This window comes from Fragaria vesca, linkage group LG1 (assembly GCF_000184155.1).
Source record: "Fragaria vesca subsp. vesca linkage group LG1, FraVesHawaii_1.0, whole genome shotgun sequence".
In the NCBI taxonomy this organism is placed as follows: domain Eukaryota; kingdom Viridiplantae; phylum Streptophyta; class Magnoliopsida; order Rosales; family Rosaceae; genus Fragaria; species Fragaria vesca.
Window position 1 is genome coordinate 21010418 of NC_020491.1, and position 17814 is coordinate 21028231.

Below are 17814 nucleotides of genomic sequence, written 5' to 3' on the forward strand. Positions count from 1 at the left end.
TTCATAGACTGTGATGTAGTCAAGTTAGAATTTATAGATGTAGCTACTCAAGCTTGTAGCTGACATAAGAGCAATATCACTAGCACTCGGACATTTCTGTCCTTCCAAATACCCCACAGGAAAAAGAAGAGTTGAGCAAAAGCAGTATTGGATAACTTCTCTGAGCACAAAGTAAGAACCTAAGGGCATCAAGTTGATTAGAATCGGAACCAAATCGGAACCTAAGGGCATCGAGTCTAGACATATGTGCACTTGTGCAGTTGAAACTATCATTCATATATTCCGGCCAATATGAATGAATGAATGATAGTTTCCACTGCACAAGTGCACATATGTCTAGACTAGATGCCAATCGATCCAGAGTTGGGAGGATGTTAAGACCAACCTTCCAAGCAAGCATATTCAGTTTAGCCGAGTCTACACACTTGACATCATGATATATCACCAAAATACATTATCACAATCAAGTTCACCAAGTTTTGTCTCAGATAACCTAGCTTTTTTCATTATATTTTGTCCCAAATCAAATCACCCTATCAAGCCTGGTATAGCTAGGCTCGGTGCACCTGTCATGGATGTATCAACAATGTATCCACATATGTATCACCAAAATACATTTTCACTCTATTTTCCCTTTCTTTAATTCACTCTCATTTCTTCTTCTTTTCCCTAGGTATTGCGGTAGTGCCATATTACAATTCAATGATTTTCTTTTCTGAATTTCTGGTGAGCAATATATCCAAGCGGTTTCTAACCCTTTTCACAGAAGGCTAGGGTAACTTTGGTGAAAATGCGTTCAGGTACAATATGGTATTATTGCCCCATATATGAAACGTCATTTTATTTGAGAATAATATCTCCATTGGATCTATCAATCCATCCATACTCTCTTATGATTAATTTACACTATCATGCATCATTATTCATGTAGTGGATGCTAGCACTTCGGTCCTTCCTTATTTCCCCACAATCTGTACGAATTGAAATCGACCATTCTATCCTTGCAGCCTTTATCAAATTAATTTGTCCTCCACGTTCTGAAACTCCACAAGATCTCTGGTAAAGAAAAACAAAAAACAGAGGACAGCAAAAAGAAGACAATAATGTCAATCTGAGTTGTGCATAATGATAAAAAAGGGGTCCACTTCCGTGAGATAAATGCAAAACATATTTTATTAGATTAATTTCAGCTTATCCCTCTAAGGTTTGGGTTTAACATTATTTCAGTCTTCATACTCTTCTAACAATCTTTGTCGCATACCCACCACCCATCATACTCTCCTAACACCACCATCCAAACATCGAAATGTCATTGGTTACGTGCTAAATCTTGTTGCTTCTAGTAATTGATGATATCAGAGATTTGATGTGAGATCCCACATCTCCCAAAGGAGGGAAGGTGATGTGTCTTATATGTGCAAATTAATTAACACACCTCCCCATAATGAAACGTGTTTAATCCAAGAACAGAACCATGAGGACGAAGGCCAAAGCAGACGTACTGTATCTTACTGGATCGTTATAGAATGGTATATGAGTCACTCCACAGCCAGAAATGTTCTGACGAGAACTACACAAGCCCCTAAGGGGAGTGGAATTAATGTAAGATCCCACATCGCCCGAGGGATGAGAAGTGACGTGCTTTAGATGTGCAAACGTACGTACCTCTCCATCTTGAGACGCGTTTTAGGTTGAGAAACCTAAGAACAAAACTGTGATGGCAGGACCTAAAATGGATAGTATCTCACTATGCATGCGGACATGTCCATTCTAGAATGGTACTAGAGCTGCTACCTTGCTGGAAAATGTGTCGACGAGGGCCTCGAGTCCCTAAGGAGAGTGGATTGTGAGATCCACATCACCCGGAGGATGAGAGCTGATGTTCCTTTATACGTCCAAACACACCTAAGAATGAGCCTAGGATAAGGCCTCCCCATAATGAAATATGCTTTGGATTGGGATCCAGAGAATAAAATCGTCAGGGTAGGGCTCAAAGCAAACAATATAAAACTATGGGAATGAGCCGCTACATAATAGTACAAGAGCCGCTCTACACGCAGCTGGAAATTAATGTGTGCGCCGACGAGGACGTCTGGCCCATAAAAAGAGTGAAATGTATGAACCCACATCCCCAAAGGATTTGTGGTGATGTACTTTACATGCGGAAATTAACGTATCTCCTCATATTGAGACGTATTTTAGGTTGAAAATCGAAAAAAAAAACTGTGAGGGCGGTGCCAAAGCACACAATCAGGGGCGTAGGGAAGGGGGACCAGGGGGTTCAGCTGACGTCCCTCACATTTTTGACTAGATCATATTGTTACATAATTTGTCAGTTGAAATATAATGTTGGCACTATTTTGACCATTCTAACCAATTAGAGAAAAATTTGACATATAAAATATTAATTACAGCACAGCCACACCGGCTCTTACTTCAACAAAAAAAAAAATCTAATTACAGCAATCAATTTGGACAGAGGAGTGTTCAACTCCTAATCAATATAGGTTTAATTACGTGTGGTTCTCTTTATTTTTTTAAATATAAATTTCTAATCCTAATCAATGATTGATTGCTTCTCCCTTTAATATTACAATTAAAACATAATCTTAGTCTTTTTTTTTGTCTTTTTAATTAATATGTTTTCATAATCAATCAATGATTGTGATTGATTTCTCGTGCACCTCTATATAAACAGTTTTAGTCGCTTCTTTATGTATTTCTTTTTGTTATCCTTCAGTAAATTTTTCCATGTCGTCGACAACCTTCATAATTAAAAACTTGCAATTATGGATGCTTTAGCTTTATTTGAAAAATATCGTAAGAGAAAAGCAGCAGAACAGTCGACACCATCTAAAGCTCATCTAAAAAGAAATAAATTGTTCAAATTCTTGACCCTTCTATTTGTGGTTTCTAGCTACGCCACTGCACACAATATCAATCTCGTGTCTTTAATATCCAGATAAGTGCCGATAAGTGATAGGCTAGTTTTAATTATGACGGTTTGACGTATGAGAAATATGTATTTCCTAATCGTTGCAGTGTTTGGATTATATATAAGTACGTAGTACAATTAATTAGTTATGAGTAAAAATCAATCATAATCATACCTTTTCAACCACAAACCAGACTATTTTTGTGTGATTCAGGTCGAAGTACTTTTTAGAGCTACCTGCTAAACCACATGAAACCGAAAAATATCTCCCAATAATGTTACAAAAATGCCACTCAATGAACAGTATGTTCTCATGAAAGCAACATTCCTCGTACACATGAACAATACGGCCATGATTATTGGGTCTTGAAGAATATGCTACTAATAATCGATATAGAAAACTGGTAGAGCAATTGACTCTGCGTTTTTGCGGTGATAAAGCCAAGCTACCATGTATCGTAATATAAATTGAAAAGCTGAGGCCTCTAGGTGAAAGCAAATCAAATCATCGTTAATTTAGATGACGTCAAATTGTATGAGGTTTTATTTTTATTCATTTCATGTCTGTGGATGATGAATTTTGCAAATATGTGCTTCTGGAAAGATGCCTTGGAATACAAACAACTTCGATCTGCTAGTATTTCTCAGTTTGGTTAATTATGTAACGTACGTATGCACTAATTGATGCATTATCTATGAAGCAAAGGGAATCATCGAAAGCCAACAGAAGCAATACCTTTCATTTTTGGCTCATTAGGGTCGATCGAGTGCTGCGATTGCAAAAGGCTAGCTTATATATGATATGAAATGACCTCCTCGTTTTTTTATTATACAGCTACAAGGATAGGGATTACTTTATAACAAAGTAGTAGTATATAAATTTGGGAACCAAGCAGCATATGACATATTAGATTAGATAGCACGAGTAGGATTATAAAAAAATTTACCTAGTATATGCATGCAAGTAAACTAGAAACTGAAGGCACTCGATCTGTACACTTTTTTTTATTTCTATAATAATAATAATAATACTGGCCGGATTAGCTTGAATAATCATTAGAATTAATCATAAAACTTCACAGACGGGACAAAGCAAGAATATGCTCCTCGTTGTAATGAGGATCAATGACTTGTTGTTGAGTATCCGATGATACGACGACGTTGAATGCCTTGGCCTTAGCCCTCAGCTCGAACTTTTGAATCTTCCCGGTCGCAGTCTTGGGCAGCTCAGCCACAAACTCCACCTTTTTCGGAACCATGAAGCGTGGCAGATTCTTCCGACAGTAGGCGATGATGTCACCCTCCGTCACGGTGGTGCTGTCGCTTCTGAGGGCCACGAAAGCACAAGGACTCTCACCCCAGCGAGGGTGGGGCATTGCCACCACTGCCGCTTCCAACACTTGTGGGTGTCTGTACAGCACGCTCTCCAGTTCTACACTGCTGATGTTCTCCCCACCGGAGATGATCACGTCTTTCGATCTGTCCTTTATTTCAAGGTAACCATCCGGGTGTATAACGCCGACGTCTCCGGTCAAGAACCAGCCCTTCTTGAAGGCCTTGTTGGTGGCCTCCTTGTCCTTGAAGTAACCTTTCATGATGCTACTTCCACGTAACACAATCTCTCCCATGGTCTTGCCGTCGTGGGGAACACTCGCCATTGTGTCCAGTTCCTTCACGTCAACCTCAGCAAGAGTCAGTATGCCTATTCCTTGTCTCGCTTTGAGCTTGGATTGCTCCTCTTTGGCTAGCTTGTTCCACTTGGCCTGCCACTCGCAAACAAGAGCCGGTCCGGTTGCTTCGGTCAGGCCGTACGCGTGGGTGACTTTGAACCCGAGCGGCTCGATTTTCCCGAGCAGCGGAGCTGGTGGCGGTGCGCCGCCGGTGAGGATCTGAATAGGGTTTGTGATGCGGCAACGCTCGTGGGGCTTGGCTTCTAGGAGTATGTTGAAAATGATGGGAGCGCAACACATGTGCGTTACATGGTGTCTTCTGATGTTGCGGTAGATGTCGTATGCGGTGGTGTTGCGGAGGCAGACGTTGGTTCCGCCGCGTGCCGCCACGCCCCAAGTGAAGGTCCAGCCGTTGCAGTGGAACATTGGGAGCGTCCATAGATAAACAGGCTCGCTCCCCATTTCCCAACCCAGAAGTAGGCTCAGTGTGCTCAAGTAAGCACCTCTGTGGCTGTACACAACACCTTTTGGTTCAGAAGTTGTGCCAGAAGTGTAGTTCAAGGCAATTGGATCCCACTCGTCGGCGACGTCGACCGGAACGAACCGGGGATTGCCCTTGTGGATGAGCTGCTCGTACTCGAGTTCTCCCAACCGAACTCCGGTAGGAGATTCGATGTCGTCGATCACGATGACCAGCGGCATCATGGATGGGTGAGAGCCCGTCATGAGGATCCTTAGAGCCTCCCGCGCCTGAGGGACGTACTCGTAGTCGACAAAGAAGACTTTGGCGCCGGAGTGTTTGAGAATGGAAGCGATGTTTTTGGCATCAAGTCTAGAGTTGATGGTGTTGAGTACGGCACCAGCCATCGGCACCGCGAAATGCATTTCATACAATGCAGGAATATTGGGAGCCAACACCGAAACCTGCAACAATTAAGCAAACCAAATGTAAGTAACCAAATCTGTCATGCATCGGTTTCGACTTAATCAAATCTGTAGGGTTATTGGACTTACCACATCGTGTTTGGCAATGTTAAGGGAAAGAAGGGAAGAAGCGAGACGGCAGCAACGATCATGAGTTTGGCGCCATGTGAAGCGAGTTCCTTCATAGATGAGGGAAGTACGGTTGGAGTAAAACATAGCAGCTCTCTTCAAGAAAGTTGTAGGGGTGAGAGCTGCGTAATTGGCATCGCATTTGGGAAGCATATTCATCGATGCACTCATTTTAATTAATTAAGCAACTATTAGTTACTCAATTAGGCTAGTTCCTCTGTTCCGAAAGCTAGAAGAAATCAAGCTGTAGAGAGGGCTTCAGCTAGATAGGGAGAGAGAGATAATCAAAGAGGGAGATGGTGGATGGTACTTTATATATCTTTTGTTGTTGTATGAAAGAGATGAGACTCCATTGGGGGGGGGGGCATTTTATAGGGGGAAATGTTTGGTTATGTGAAATGGGTACTCGTTGTTCTAGTGGGTGGAGAGTGGAAAGTGATGATGGGTGATGGGTGAAGCTTGTGCGGAAATTAATATGAAATTGCTACGATATTACATACCGACTCTTTTTTTTTAGTTGGAAATTGGAATAGAGCAAGACTTTTGACCGGACCTTTTCTATCTTTCTTCAAATTCCAGGTAGTGTAAACTAAAACAAATAAGTTTTCCTTGACCAAGAAAACAAAAATAATGGAGTTTCACACCAGGATGAGTGCTAGACCTTCTGCGATTTTAGTGCTGGATCAGAAAAAACTATAATGACGACGATACCTTTCTTAGAAAACAATTGGCACTGTTCTCCGGCACATGCCATGTCTTGTGCATATTTGTATGGTTGATTTCAGTCATTGTTTAACCACTTATTTGTTGGCTGAATCAGCAACTCGGAAACGAAGAAAATGGTTGTTGGGACCTCGAGTGAAATGACCAAAACATTGACCAGATTTGGACCTTTAATTTATCTTCTCTAAGACTATATTTTCATCACGTAGTAAAACATATATTCATCACAAATAATATATTTATACAGTTCCCACATATGAATCATACAAAAAATTAGCCACATATGAATCCACATATGAATTCTACAAAAAATATGTTAGTCAAGACGGGTCAGGCCAGGTTATATGCAATCCAACCTGATCCTTTTAAATTTATATCCTTAAATGGACGGCCCAGATCTTGCGGTTTAAAACTCCAACGATTCAAATCAAGCCACCAATATTTCTATTTTTAATTAATTTTTTTGGATAATACCAACTTTCAAAAATAATTAAAAATAGCTTTGATGTCCAAACGATCATTCGAAAAATCCTACGAACTCGTAACGACGTCTAAATTAATCCTATGGGCTCGAAAGACAAAACTTGACAAGCCAAAAATTTGAAATAATTTTCAAAAGCCACAAAGTATTTAAAGAATAAGAGAAATAAAAATAAATATAGATCGAAAATATTTTCCTTTTAAAAACAGAATTTCCGAGATGTTACAGAACCCTAAAATTATTCTCTCCTTCAATTCTTTGTAACTGGAGCTCCTCATCAAAAACGAAGACCATAGAGAGGCTGTGGACGACGAGACGAAGCTCTAGATACTAACGTTGCGCAGGGAGATGGCCGGACGACGGAGGAGCGATCACAGCTTCGCCGCTACAAAACGACGACGTCGGTCTGGGACTGGGTCGAGCTGATCCAATTCGACATATATATATATATATATATATATTCCCAAATCGATGGCCCAGATTAGAGGTGTGTAAGATCTGACGGTCCACATCAAACCGCCTTTAAATTCTATTTTTAATTAAATTTTTGGATGATATCAACTTCCAAAATCATTAAATATAGCTCCGATGTCCGAAAACGCTTCCGTAAAATCCTACGAACTCGTAGCAACCTCTACCTTAATCCTATGGGCTCGAAAGACAACTAGAAAAACCAAAATTTTGAATAATTTTCGAAAAACTACTAAGAGTTATCAGAATAATAGAAATTTAAATAGAAATAGATCGAAAATAATTTTTCTTTCAAAAATAGTTTACCGAAATTCCGAGATGTTACAATTCCAAAGCGGGCGGCCAAACCACCTGATTAGGGCCATCATCACGAACTTGCTTAGGCTTGGTTTGGCATTGATGTAAAATTAATCAGTTTTGTAAAAACTCAACTTAAAAAATAATCAATGTGTGGGATATAAATTTGCTCCCCACCTTCATCCCCACCCACCTAAATGCATGACACATGTCTGTTTTCATTAACTCACCTAACCATGGTTAACAATATAAATTATTTATTTAATATAAATTTGAGAGGTTGAGCATTTTGGGTTTAAACCCTAAACCTGAGTGCAACCGTTGCTCAAAGAACACTACACCTAATGGAAGAATCTTCATTGACAAAGTCTTTAATGATACAAAACGGAGTCTATAAACCTAAACCTGAGTGCAATCGTTGCTCAAAGAACTACTACACCTAATGGAAGAATCTCCATTGACGAAGACACAATCCTCTGTTTTAAAACCTTCAGACAAGGTATCTTTTCAATACTAATATAATTTTTGTTTCGATTCATGATATGTTCTTCTTCTTCCTCCTGATTTTCATTTAGTTTAGGAAATGTCTTCTTTGTAATCTTCTTCTTGGTCTTCTTCTTCCTCGTCTTGTTCTTCTTCTTGTGAAAGAATCTTCTTCTCGAGGACAAGCTTCATGGAGTGTTGGTCAACGAGATTGGCCTTTTAGGGTTTTTCTTCTAGGTTTGAAGGTTTTTGGGTGCATATGGATATTTTTTATAGCTTTTTTCTTTCTAAACTGGAACATTAATGTGAAAATGTCATCGCTATTCTACAAGAGAAAAGTCCTACTTTAATATTTATTGTGAATGAATCTTCTCCTCGAGGACTTGCTTCATGGAGTGGTGGTCAACGAGATTGGCCTTTTTAGGGTTTTCTTCTAGGTCAAAGATTTATGGGTGTATATCATTAATTTATGTATTTTTTTGCTTTGCAATTGATTGTAAAAACGATTCATGATTTGAATAAATTTTTTTAAATTGTTGTCATCGAAAAATCGTTCTTATAACTTGATCAAATAATAGCATTCTATGCAAAAAAAAATAAAAAGGAAGTGTAAAGAGACAAAGAAGTATACTGAGCAAATTTGGAGGTCCCAATAGCCGCACTCAGATTGAAAACCTAATATTGAGACTGATTCATGAGACATGCATCGCTAATATCATTTGTATCCTTTAAACCGCGTTGGGTTGGATAGGGTTTCTTCCCTTCTTGGAACCCCAATTTGTTTTCAAGGGGAGCCGATTATCAAGCTAGGCCTCCATATTAATTAGTTAAGACAAAAGATAAAAGAAAACCGGAGTGAGGCATTCCAATCAGCTTGTCGAAGCTTCAAATCTATTAGCGAGAGGACATGACAGACGATCTCTTGAGAGCACAAAAACAGACTAGGGAGGTTCATGAACTAAGGAGGTTGTCGTCAAATCTCTGTAATCATCTTCAGATTAGATTTCTAATAAACAATATATGAAAATAAATTTTGTGATTTTTATTTTTGGATTCTATTTAAAATATAATAGTCTAATAAGAAGAATTAAATTCAGTTCACCCTATTGTGGTTTAGATGTGAATTCATCTTAGTCCCTAAACTTTCAATTTCATCAGATTACCCCTCGAGCTCTTATTTTTCTGGTAATTTAGCTTCTCAACCCCCAAAACATCATCAAATTTCAACGTCCCAATTGGACGGAGCATGAGTAATAAGAGACGGCAGACAGAAAAACAAGAGCTTGGAGGGTAATTTGATGAAATTGAAAGTTTAGGGACTAACATGAATTCACCTCTAAACCAAGAGCTCTAAAGTATTAGATTTAAGACGATGATGTGGCACATTTGGTATAGAGTTTTTATATAATTTTTTGGTGTCTTTAGCATTTTTTAAATACATAATATATATATATATAGTGCGGTTATTGAGACTCCAAATTTGTTCACTAGACCTCAATCTATTCTGAATTATTAAATGACATATATATCCTCTTACATAATGATTATTAAAGACAATACTTATACAAAGAGAAATATTATATTTATCTATCTAGATTTTTCAATTCAATAATAATGGATTGCATCTTATTATTTTCCTTATTGATTTTTCATTTTCTAATTTTATTAGCACATACTTATTGAAACATTTATATAAATATGTATAAAAAGAACTAAAACTATGAGTAATATCGGTAATGTGACAGAAAAATTTATGTGATCATACATGTTGCACGTATATGTAAGGTTGAAAAAGTACTATAACAAAAAGCATGATCTATCAATTATTAAAACAATTTAATAAGTATTAAAATAATTTATCATGAAGTATAAACGTAGATAACAAAAAAAAATAGTACATATAAAATAGAAAAAAAAATTAAAAATATATAGAAGAACTGTTCATGTAAGAACATTCTTTCGATGGTCGATAGAAATTAAATTTTTTTACACAATACCTTGTTCTTTCATGATTCGAATGAAGTTTTCTCTGAAATTGATGTTATTTAATTTTTTTTCTAACCATTTGATCAAAAAATGAAGGTCTAGTGACATTTTATGCATTAAAATAAAAAATAAATAAATCAAGAAATGGAGGTTTGCATGAAAATGAAAATAAAAAAAAATGCTAAGCCTGCTTGTTGGGCGAATGTTACAGTGATACTCCTAATAATAGGAGGTCACTGGTTCGATCCTCCGCAAGTGAAAAACACTTTATGGGGAGAGGCCATACCCATGTTGCTCCCGGCCTCGGAGTGGTAGTCCCACCCGACCACCATTTTTGTCACCAAAAAGAAAAATGAAAAAAAATAAAATAAAGAATGGAGGTCGGGAATATTGAGAAATTTTATTAAACACATCCCTAATAACTAGATACACATCTCATACTTAATACACAATTTATTAACTTTATTGTTTTAACATTTTACTAGATACACATACTCAAACTTCCTACAATACCCTCATTGAAAATACATAACTCATTCACTGAATATACAATCAATTCACTAAATACACATATATACTTCATAGATCTGCTACTCAATATATTCAAAAAGAAATAGTTCACATTAGTGTGATTTTTCTCAAAATGTTTCATCTTACCTCGTACTGTTTCACCTCATTAAAATCTTCAGGTTTCACCTTGTTAAGATCTTTCTTGAGAGATTTTCTTTTGTTAACATCTTCTCCCATCGGTTTTCCCCGACAAAATTTCTTCTTAAGGAACCTAGCTCTTACTCAAATTAATTCCAAGAATTCTTGAGCTTACCGAATTAAAAGAAAACAAGACAACATATCACCATTGCATAATGGAACTTTCAGCATTAGAATGCTTAATTCCGCCTGTAAAACTAAATTAATCGATTCTTAGGAACCATTGCATAATATTCATATATGGTGTCAAAATATCGGTACTTGATTTAAGCTAAAAAAAAAGAGATAATTTGATATGAATGTCTCTTTTGGTAATTTACGTATTCACAAAGTCTTTTATAATTTTTATAAAAAAAAAGAGATGTGTATATAGTATTTAGGGATGTGTTAATAAAATTTCTTTAATCTTCGCATGTAAATAGAAAAAAGAATAAAGGAATGAGAGGTCTAGTAGTGAATAAAAGGTGTAAGGAGTAATATATTGAAATATTTGTGAATTTCATAAACAATGCTATTTTAGGGATTTGTAACGAGATCTAATCAACAAATGATTATATTTAAAAGTAAATGGAGGTGTAATGAGAATAAGAGGTATATTGAGTAAATTTTGAGGCCTCAATAGCTGCACTCATATATACAAGTGTAAATCAAATTAGAGAACGATAAATCTGTCTAACATAAGCCGTTTAAGTTTATAATTAGTATATCACAATTATGAATGCCTTAGCGATTTTTAATTTGGATGAAAATTTGTATAGATAATTTACTCATGTATATTTACAAACTAAATAATCCAGATGTAAATATGCGATCAGAAAATGAGTGAAATGAAGAAGTTCTCAACTAGTGGTAAAAATACCAAGGTTGAATGTTCTTCCAATACTGGGCTTACACGTTTGATTATGCATGTAGCAGCAACAACATAATTAGTTAATTGGTTGACCCGACTTGAAGCCAAGTTACCTAAGTTTGATAAGCAAAACAGAACTACAGTAGATAACATTCAAAGCCGGGACAAAGCCAGAATCTGCTCATTGTAGCCAGAATTTGGGTGAGAATTCACGACGGCTTGCTGCTGATTTTCCGATACGTCGACGGGTTCGAAGGCCTTAGCCCGTTCCCTCAGCTTGAACTTGAGAATCTTCCCGTTAGTCTTGGGCAGTTCAGGCACAAACACCACCCTTTTCGGAACCATAAAGTGCGGCAAGTTCTTCCGGCAGTAATTGATGATATCAGACTCCTTTACGTTCACGTTGGAGTCGTTGCTTCTAAGGGCCACGAAAGCACAAGGAGTCTCACCCCACCGCGGGTGAGGCATTGCCACCGCCGCCGCTTCTAGAATGTTCGGGTGCCTGTAAAGCACGCTCTCCAACTCCACACTACTAATGTTCTCACCGCCAGAGATGATGACGTCTTTTGACCTGTCTTTAATTTCCAAATAACCATCCGGGTGGACAACACCGACGTCGCCGGTGAAGAACCAGCCGTTCTTGAACGCTTTGTTCGTGGCCTTTGGGTCCTTGAAGTAACCCTTCATGATGCTACTCCCTCGCAGCACAATCTCCCCCATGGTTTTGCCGTCGTGAGGAACACTCTCCATTGTATCCGAGTCCTTCACGTCAACGTCAGCGAGAGTCAAAATGCTTATTCCTTGCCTTGCTTTGAGATTCGACTGCTCCTCCTTGGGCAGCTTGTTCCACTTGGCCTGCCACTCGCAAACCAAAGCCGGTCCGGTTGCTTCAGTCAGGCCATATGCATGTGTCACCTTGAAACCCAACGGCTCGATTTTCTCAAGCAACGGAGCTGGGGGAGGTGCTCCACCGGTAAGTATTTGGATAGGGGAGACGATCTCGCAGCGCTCGTGGGGTTTGGCCTCGAGGAGAATGTTGAAGATGATGGGAGCACAGCACATGTGGGTGACCTGGTGTCGTTTGATGTTGCGGTAGATGTCATACGCGGTGGTGTTGCGGAGGCAGACGTTGGTTCCGCCGCGTGCCGCCACACCCCAAGTGAAGGTCCAGCCGTTGCAGTGGAACATAGGGAGTGTCCATAGATAAACAGGCTCGCTCCCCATTTCCCAACCCAGGATTAAACTTAAAGTGCTTAAGTAAGCACCTCTGTGGCTGTACACAACACCTTTTGGTTCAGAAGTTGTGCCAGAAGTGTAGTTCAAGGCAATTGGATCCCACTCGTCGGCGACGTCGACGGGGACGAACCGTGGATTGCCCTTGTGAATGAGCTGCTCGTACTCGAGTTCTCCCAACCGAACCCCGGTGGGAGAGTCGATGTCGTCGATCACGATGACTAACGGCATCATGGAGGGCTCAGCAGAAGTGTTCATAAGGATTCTGAGAGCCTCACTGGCCACCGGGACGAACTGGTAGTCCACAAAGAAGACCTTGGCGCCTGAGTGTTTGAGAATGGAAGCAATGTTCTTGGCATCGAGGCGGGTGTTGATGGTGTTGAGCACCGCACCGGCCATAGGCACCGCAAAGTGCATCTCGTACATTGCCGGAACATTAGGAGCCAGGACTGATACCTACAGTAAGTAGTCAAGCAACACAAATCCATGCATATTCAGTACTCGGAATAATTTGTTTGCCTGAGTTCTGGGAATATTTTGTTGTCTGTTAATGAACACAATTAAAGAGAATTTATGGATGCTTAATTATTACCACATCATGGTTGAGAATGTTGAGGCAAACAAGAGAGGAGGCGAGACGAGAGCAGCGGTCGTAGGTCTGGCGCCAAGTGAAGCGAGTGCCTTCGTAGATGAGGGAGGTGCGGTCAGCATAAAAAGACGCAGCTCTCTTCAAGAAAGTAGTGGGGGTGAGAGCAGCGTAGTTGGCTTCACATTTGGGAAGCATATTCATCATCTCCGTTCCCATTGATACAGCCGGTCTCTAAGCTAGCCTATGAGAGAGAGAGAGAGAGAGAGAGAGAGAGAGAGAGAGAGATGAAGAGAGAGTTGGTGGTGTGAGCTAGCTAGCTAGGACTTGGTTTTCCAATTTGTGTGAAAGAGGTGAGACTCAAAGTGGCCATTTATAGCATGCAAAGGAGGTATGATCGATCTAGTGGGGTGGGGAATGATCGATCGATGCTGGGTGAAGCAATTGTGTGGAAATTATTATGAAATTGCTATGAGATTACATAGATCATTAGAGGGGGACATAGCCATGCCATGTCAGTTTGAACAAGCTAAGAATGAATTAATCAAGTCAGTTTGACCTGACCTAGCTTTCTGTAAATTTCAGGGAACCATAATATATACGTAAACTAAAGAATTGATAGATTTTCACAACAACCATTGGGCTGCTTGACTTGTCCACTCGCGCCAATCCTCCAATCGGCGACTGACTACTGTTTTAATTTTTAAATTAAGGGTAGTCATACTCATACATTCTTAATCTATTGATGATTGATGAAGAGGGCAGGGCAATTTGAAATAGTGGAAGTCACTTTGATGAGATTTTCATAGATTCGAGGGAATATATGGGAAGGGAAGAGAGAAGAGAAGAAATATATGTTACAAACTTCTGTTCTATCAACTTTCCAAACAGGCTTTAAGCATGTAATTTCCAAGAAGTTAATTAGAAAATGAGAACTTTGCAGCGCGAGCGCTTAGTCATTGTAGAGAAATATGCGCATGCAGCAGCAGCAGCTGGTTCTCCATTTGAACAATGTTCCTTCCCTTAGCTTCCTTCCTATATATTATGATCGAGTTACAAGGAAACTAGCTATAAGCTAACTTTACGTCTTTACTTGAAGAGTACACACTCGATGCAGCTAGCTAGCCAGATCGAGAATCAAAATAAACAACAAATTTAACAAATACATATATTATCCATTCGATGGGTCTATTGTATATTATTATTAGTGTAAATTAATTAAGAATGCCATTTTAAACCTAGGATTGATTAATAGAGACATGCAGTAGTTTACATGCTTAATTTGGAGCGAGGCTATATATAGTTCTTGTCTAGCTAGCTAGCTAGCTAGAGATTAATAGCATGTACGTACGTACGTACGTCGAAGCTATGTTATATATATGACGTCACAAAACCTAGAGATCATATATATGTGACTGACACAATTAACCCTACCTAAATGATCATTAGTAAAATATATATGAAAGATATGAAGTTTTTAATGGACGGGTGCTCGTGATAGGGAATAGTAATAATCTTGGATTAATTGGAAACGTACACTTTGAAATCGACGACGGCTTATCTCACTAGCATTATTATTAATTACAGTGCAAACTAGCTAGCTAGCAAAGAGCTAGCAGCCATCCCAGTCAATTACGTTTCAAGTGCTCCATTATCAACTTGGATCTGTTTTTTACTTTTTCCTTCCATTCCTCGATCTATTGGTAATTGACCAAAGTAACGGTTGATCTTTTACTTTTTGTTCTATTTATATTGTGGTTCGAGTATATATGCGTGTACCTTCAAAACATGTTACATATGCTTTTGATATAGAACTGTGTAACCGGGGCGGGTGAGTCGTGAGCCTCAGCTCGATCGTGTCTAATTAAAACTTTAAAAACGTCACTTGACGTACTTGTCGTCTATTGGCATGGATTCTCGTACGTATATACACGTAGTTAGCTAGTATCACTTGACTAATCCCAGTAGACCCAACACAAGTCATACAACCAACTAGTGTTTGGAATTATATATATGGTTGTTGAATTAGTCTGATTTATTGACTTATATAGATATTATTCAGTCCACAGGTATATTCGGTTATATATTTATATATCTTGTTTCATATAGGTTGTTGTACGTTATATATAGTTTTTTCGATGAGTATAGTCGATGACTAATTAAAGACGAAACCCACAAAAAAGAAACAGCATCATCCCGGCCATTCCAAAATGCTTTATTTGCATGTTCACACGTACTCAACCGTCACACCTACGTATGGATCCCTCATTTCCACTCTCACGTCCTCTTCAATAAATTTCACCCAAACATCTCTTTTTCTTTTTCTTTTTCTTTTTCTTTCTTTGAATGTACGTATAAGTTTCATTGAGTTAAGAGATCATTAATTACAAAAGAAGAACAAACACGTACGAGCACTGACGTAACCAAAAATGTCAGGGTCAAAATTTATTAACTAATAAATCAAATTTATTTTCAGTCACTCTCTAGCACGATAATTATCTTAAATAAACTTTGAAATCTCATGCACGATAAATATGGAGAAAAATGTGTTGCATTTTCTTTTCTAGAGATGGTGTCAATGCATGGTAAACATTAATGTGTTGCTTCCATTTAGCTTATTTGTAAAGAAAAAAAAATCGTAAATGGAATTCAAAGCATTAAAGTACACATTACCATTCACACGATTTGTATTAATTTGATTAAGTATTTTAATAGTATAAATTTTTATTTCATTCTATTGGTGTTGAAGAATATTTAAGATTAATTAAGGATTTCTCAAAGAAGAAGGGTCAATTTATGTTTCATTATATTAAGGGAAAAAGACCATTCGCACAAAATAGAAAAAGTCAAACCTCATTTCAATGATAATCTTTTTTATTAACCTATTTGAATAAAAAGTACTTATTTTAAGCCCAAATACACAAATCTTTATTAAAATATAATAAAATTATATTTTTAAAGATTTTTTTATCCTTAGCTTTTACTTAAAGAGAAAAAGTGAAAAAGATGGAGGGAAGACTTTGCCGGAAGCACACCGGGCTCCGGTGCCAGTCACCGACGGCCGCATTCCGGTAGCCGGACTCCGAACTCCGGCCGCCGGTGACCGGAATTTTCCGACGGCCGGAAAATTGCCGGCATCCGGTGGCCGAAATTTTCTATAAATCTCATTGGATTTTTTTAAATGCCATCGGAATTTATGTGATCTTAACCCAAGTACGAAAAATAAAGTTTACTACCTCTAGTAAACTTTTACTAGGGGTAGTAAACTCAAAATAAAGTTTCTCCATAACCATTATACACCTTAAAACAGTGAAAAATCAACTTAGATGCAGAAAAATAAAGTTTACTACCCCTAGTAAACTTCTGCTGGGGGTAGTAAACTTGCAATATAGTTTTCCTATGACCATTATATACCTTAAAGGAGAGAAAAAACCAACATATATGCAAAAAATAAAAGTTTACCACCCCTAGTAAACATCTTACTGGGGGTAGTAATCTTGCAAAATAATATCTCCAAGGCTATAAGTACACATTAAAACGGAGAAAAATCAACTTAGATGCGAAAAAAATAAAATTTACTACCCCTAGTAAACTTTTACTGGGGCTAGGGGTAGTAAACTTGCAAAACAATATTTTTAAGACCATAATACACACTAAAACAGAGGAAGAACAATTTAGATTCGAAAAACTAAAGTTTACTACCCCCAGTAAACTTTTATTAGGGGTAGTAAACTTGCAAAACAATATTTTCAAGGCCATAATACAGACTAAAACAGAGGAAGAACAACTTAGATGCAAAAAAAAAGTTTACTACCCCCATTAAACTTTTACTGGGGGTAGTAAACTTGCAATCTATTATCTCCAAAGAAAAATCAACACACAAGCAAATAATAGAAAATTACTACCCCTAGTAATTTTTATATTTTGGGTGCAGAACACAAAAATAAGATGCTATGAATTATTACTACCGTCAGTAAGAATCTTAATTATTCCATATACATCAACGCCAAAACGTATCTAACAGTTCTATCTAACCAAAATTGATTTCATAATTATCAAACATCAATGAGAGACTAATGAAGGTACATAAACCTTTTGTTAACTAGAAACCTTTTGTCACCTAATTACCGCTTATTGCAAAAATTATAGAAAAGGCAAAGAAAAAAAAGACCGTGGACGATCAGTGACATCATGGTTGAAGAAGATGAGGACGTCATCGGCGAGAGGAGCAATGTGGATGTAGAAGAGGTCGACGTGGTAGCGGAGATCGGCGTGGAAGTGGAGGTCCGAGATTGGAGATCAGAGGTCAGAGATCGGAGATCGGATCTTCGCCTCGTG

At 38.2% G+C, this 17814-nt stretch overlaps 2 protein-coding genes across 2 annotated transcripts; both read right to left on the minus strand.

Moving 5' to 3' along the window:
- Window positions 1–3977: 3977 nt before the first annotated feature.
- Window positions 3978–5989, minus strand: LOC101293523 (probable acyl-activating enzyme 12, peroxisomal-like). The gene is made up of 2 exons (XM_004288528.1): window positions 5620–5989; window positions 3978–5529 (listed from the first exon to the last, which is right to left on the minus strand). Exons 1-2 carry the CDS (start codon window positions 5827–5829, stop codon window positions 4012–4014), a joined length of 1728 nt encoding a protein of 575 aa, XP_004288576.1. The 5' UTR covers window positions 5830–5989; the 3' UTR covers window positions 3978–4011.
- Window positions 5990–11653: 5664 nt separating this feature from the next.
- On the minus strand, window positions 11654–13763 carry LOC101293821 (butyrate--CoA ligase AAE11, peroxisomal-like). Its single transcript, XM_004288529.1, has 2 exons — window positions 13483–13763; window positions 11654–13346 (listed from the first exon to the last, which is right to left on the minus strand). The coding sequence occupies exons 1-2, from the start codon at window positions 13693–13695 to the stop codon at window positions 11811–11813; spliced, it is 1749 nt and encodes a 582-aa protein (XP_004288577.1). The 5' UTR covers window positions 13696–13763; the 3' UTR covers window positions 11654–11810.
- Between the last annotated feature and the right edge of the window lie 4051 nt (window positions 13764–17814).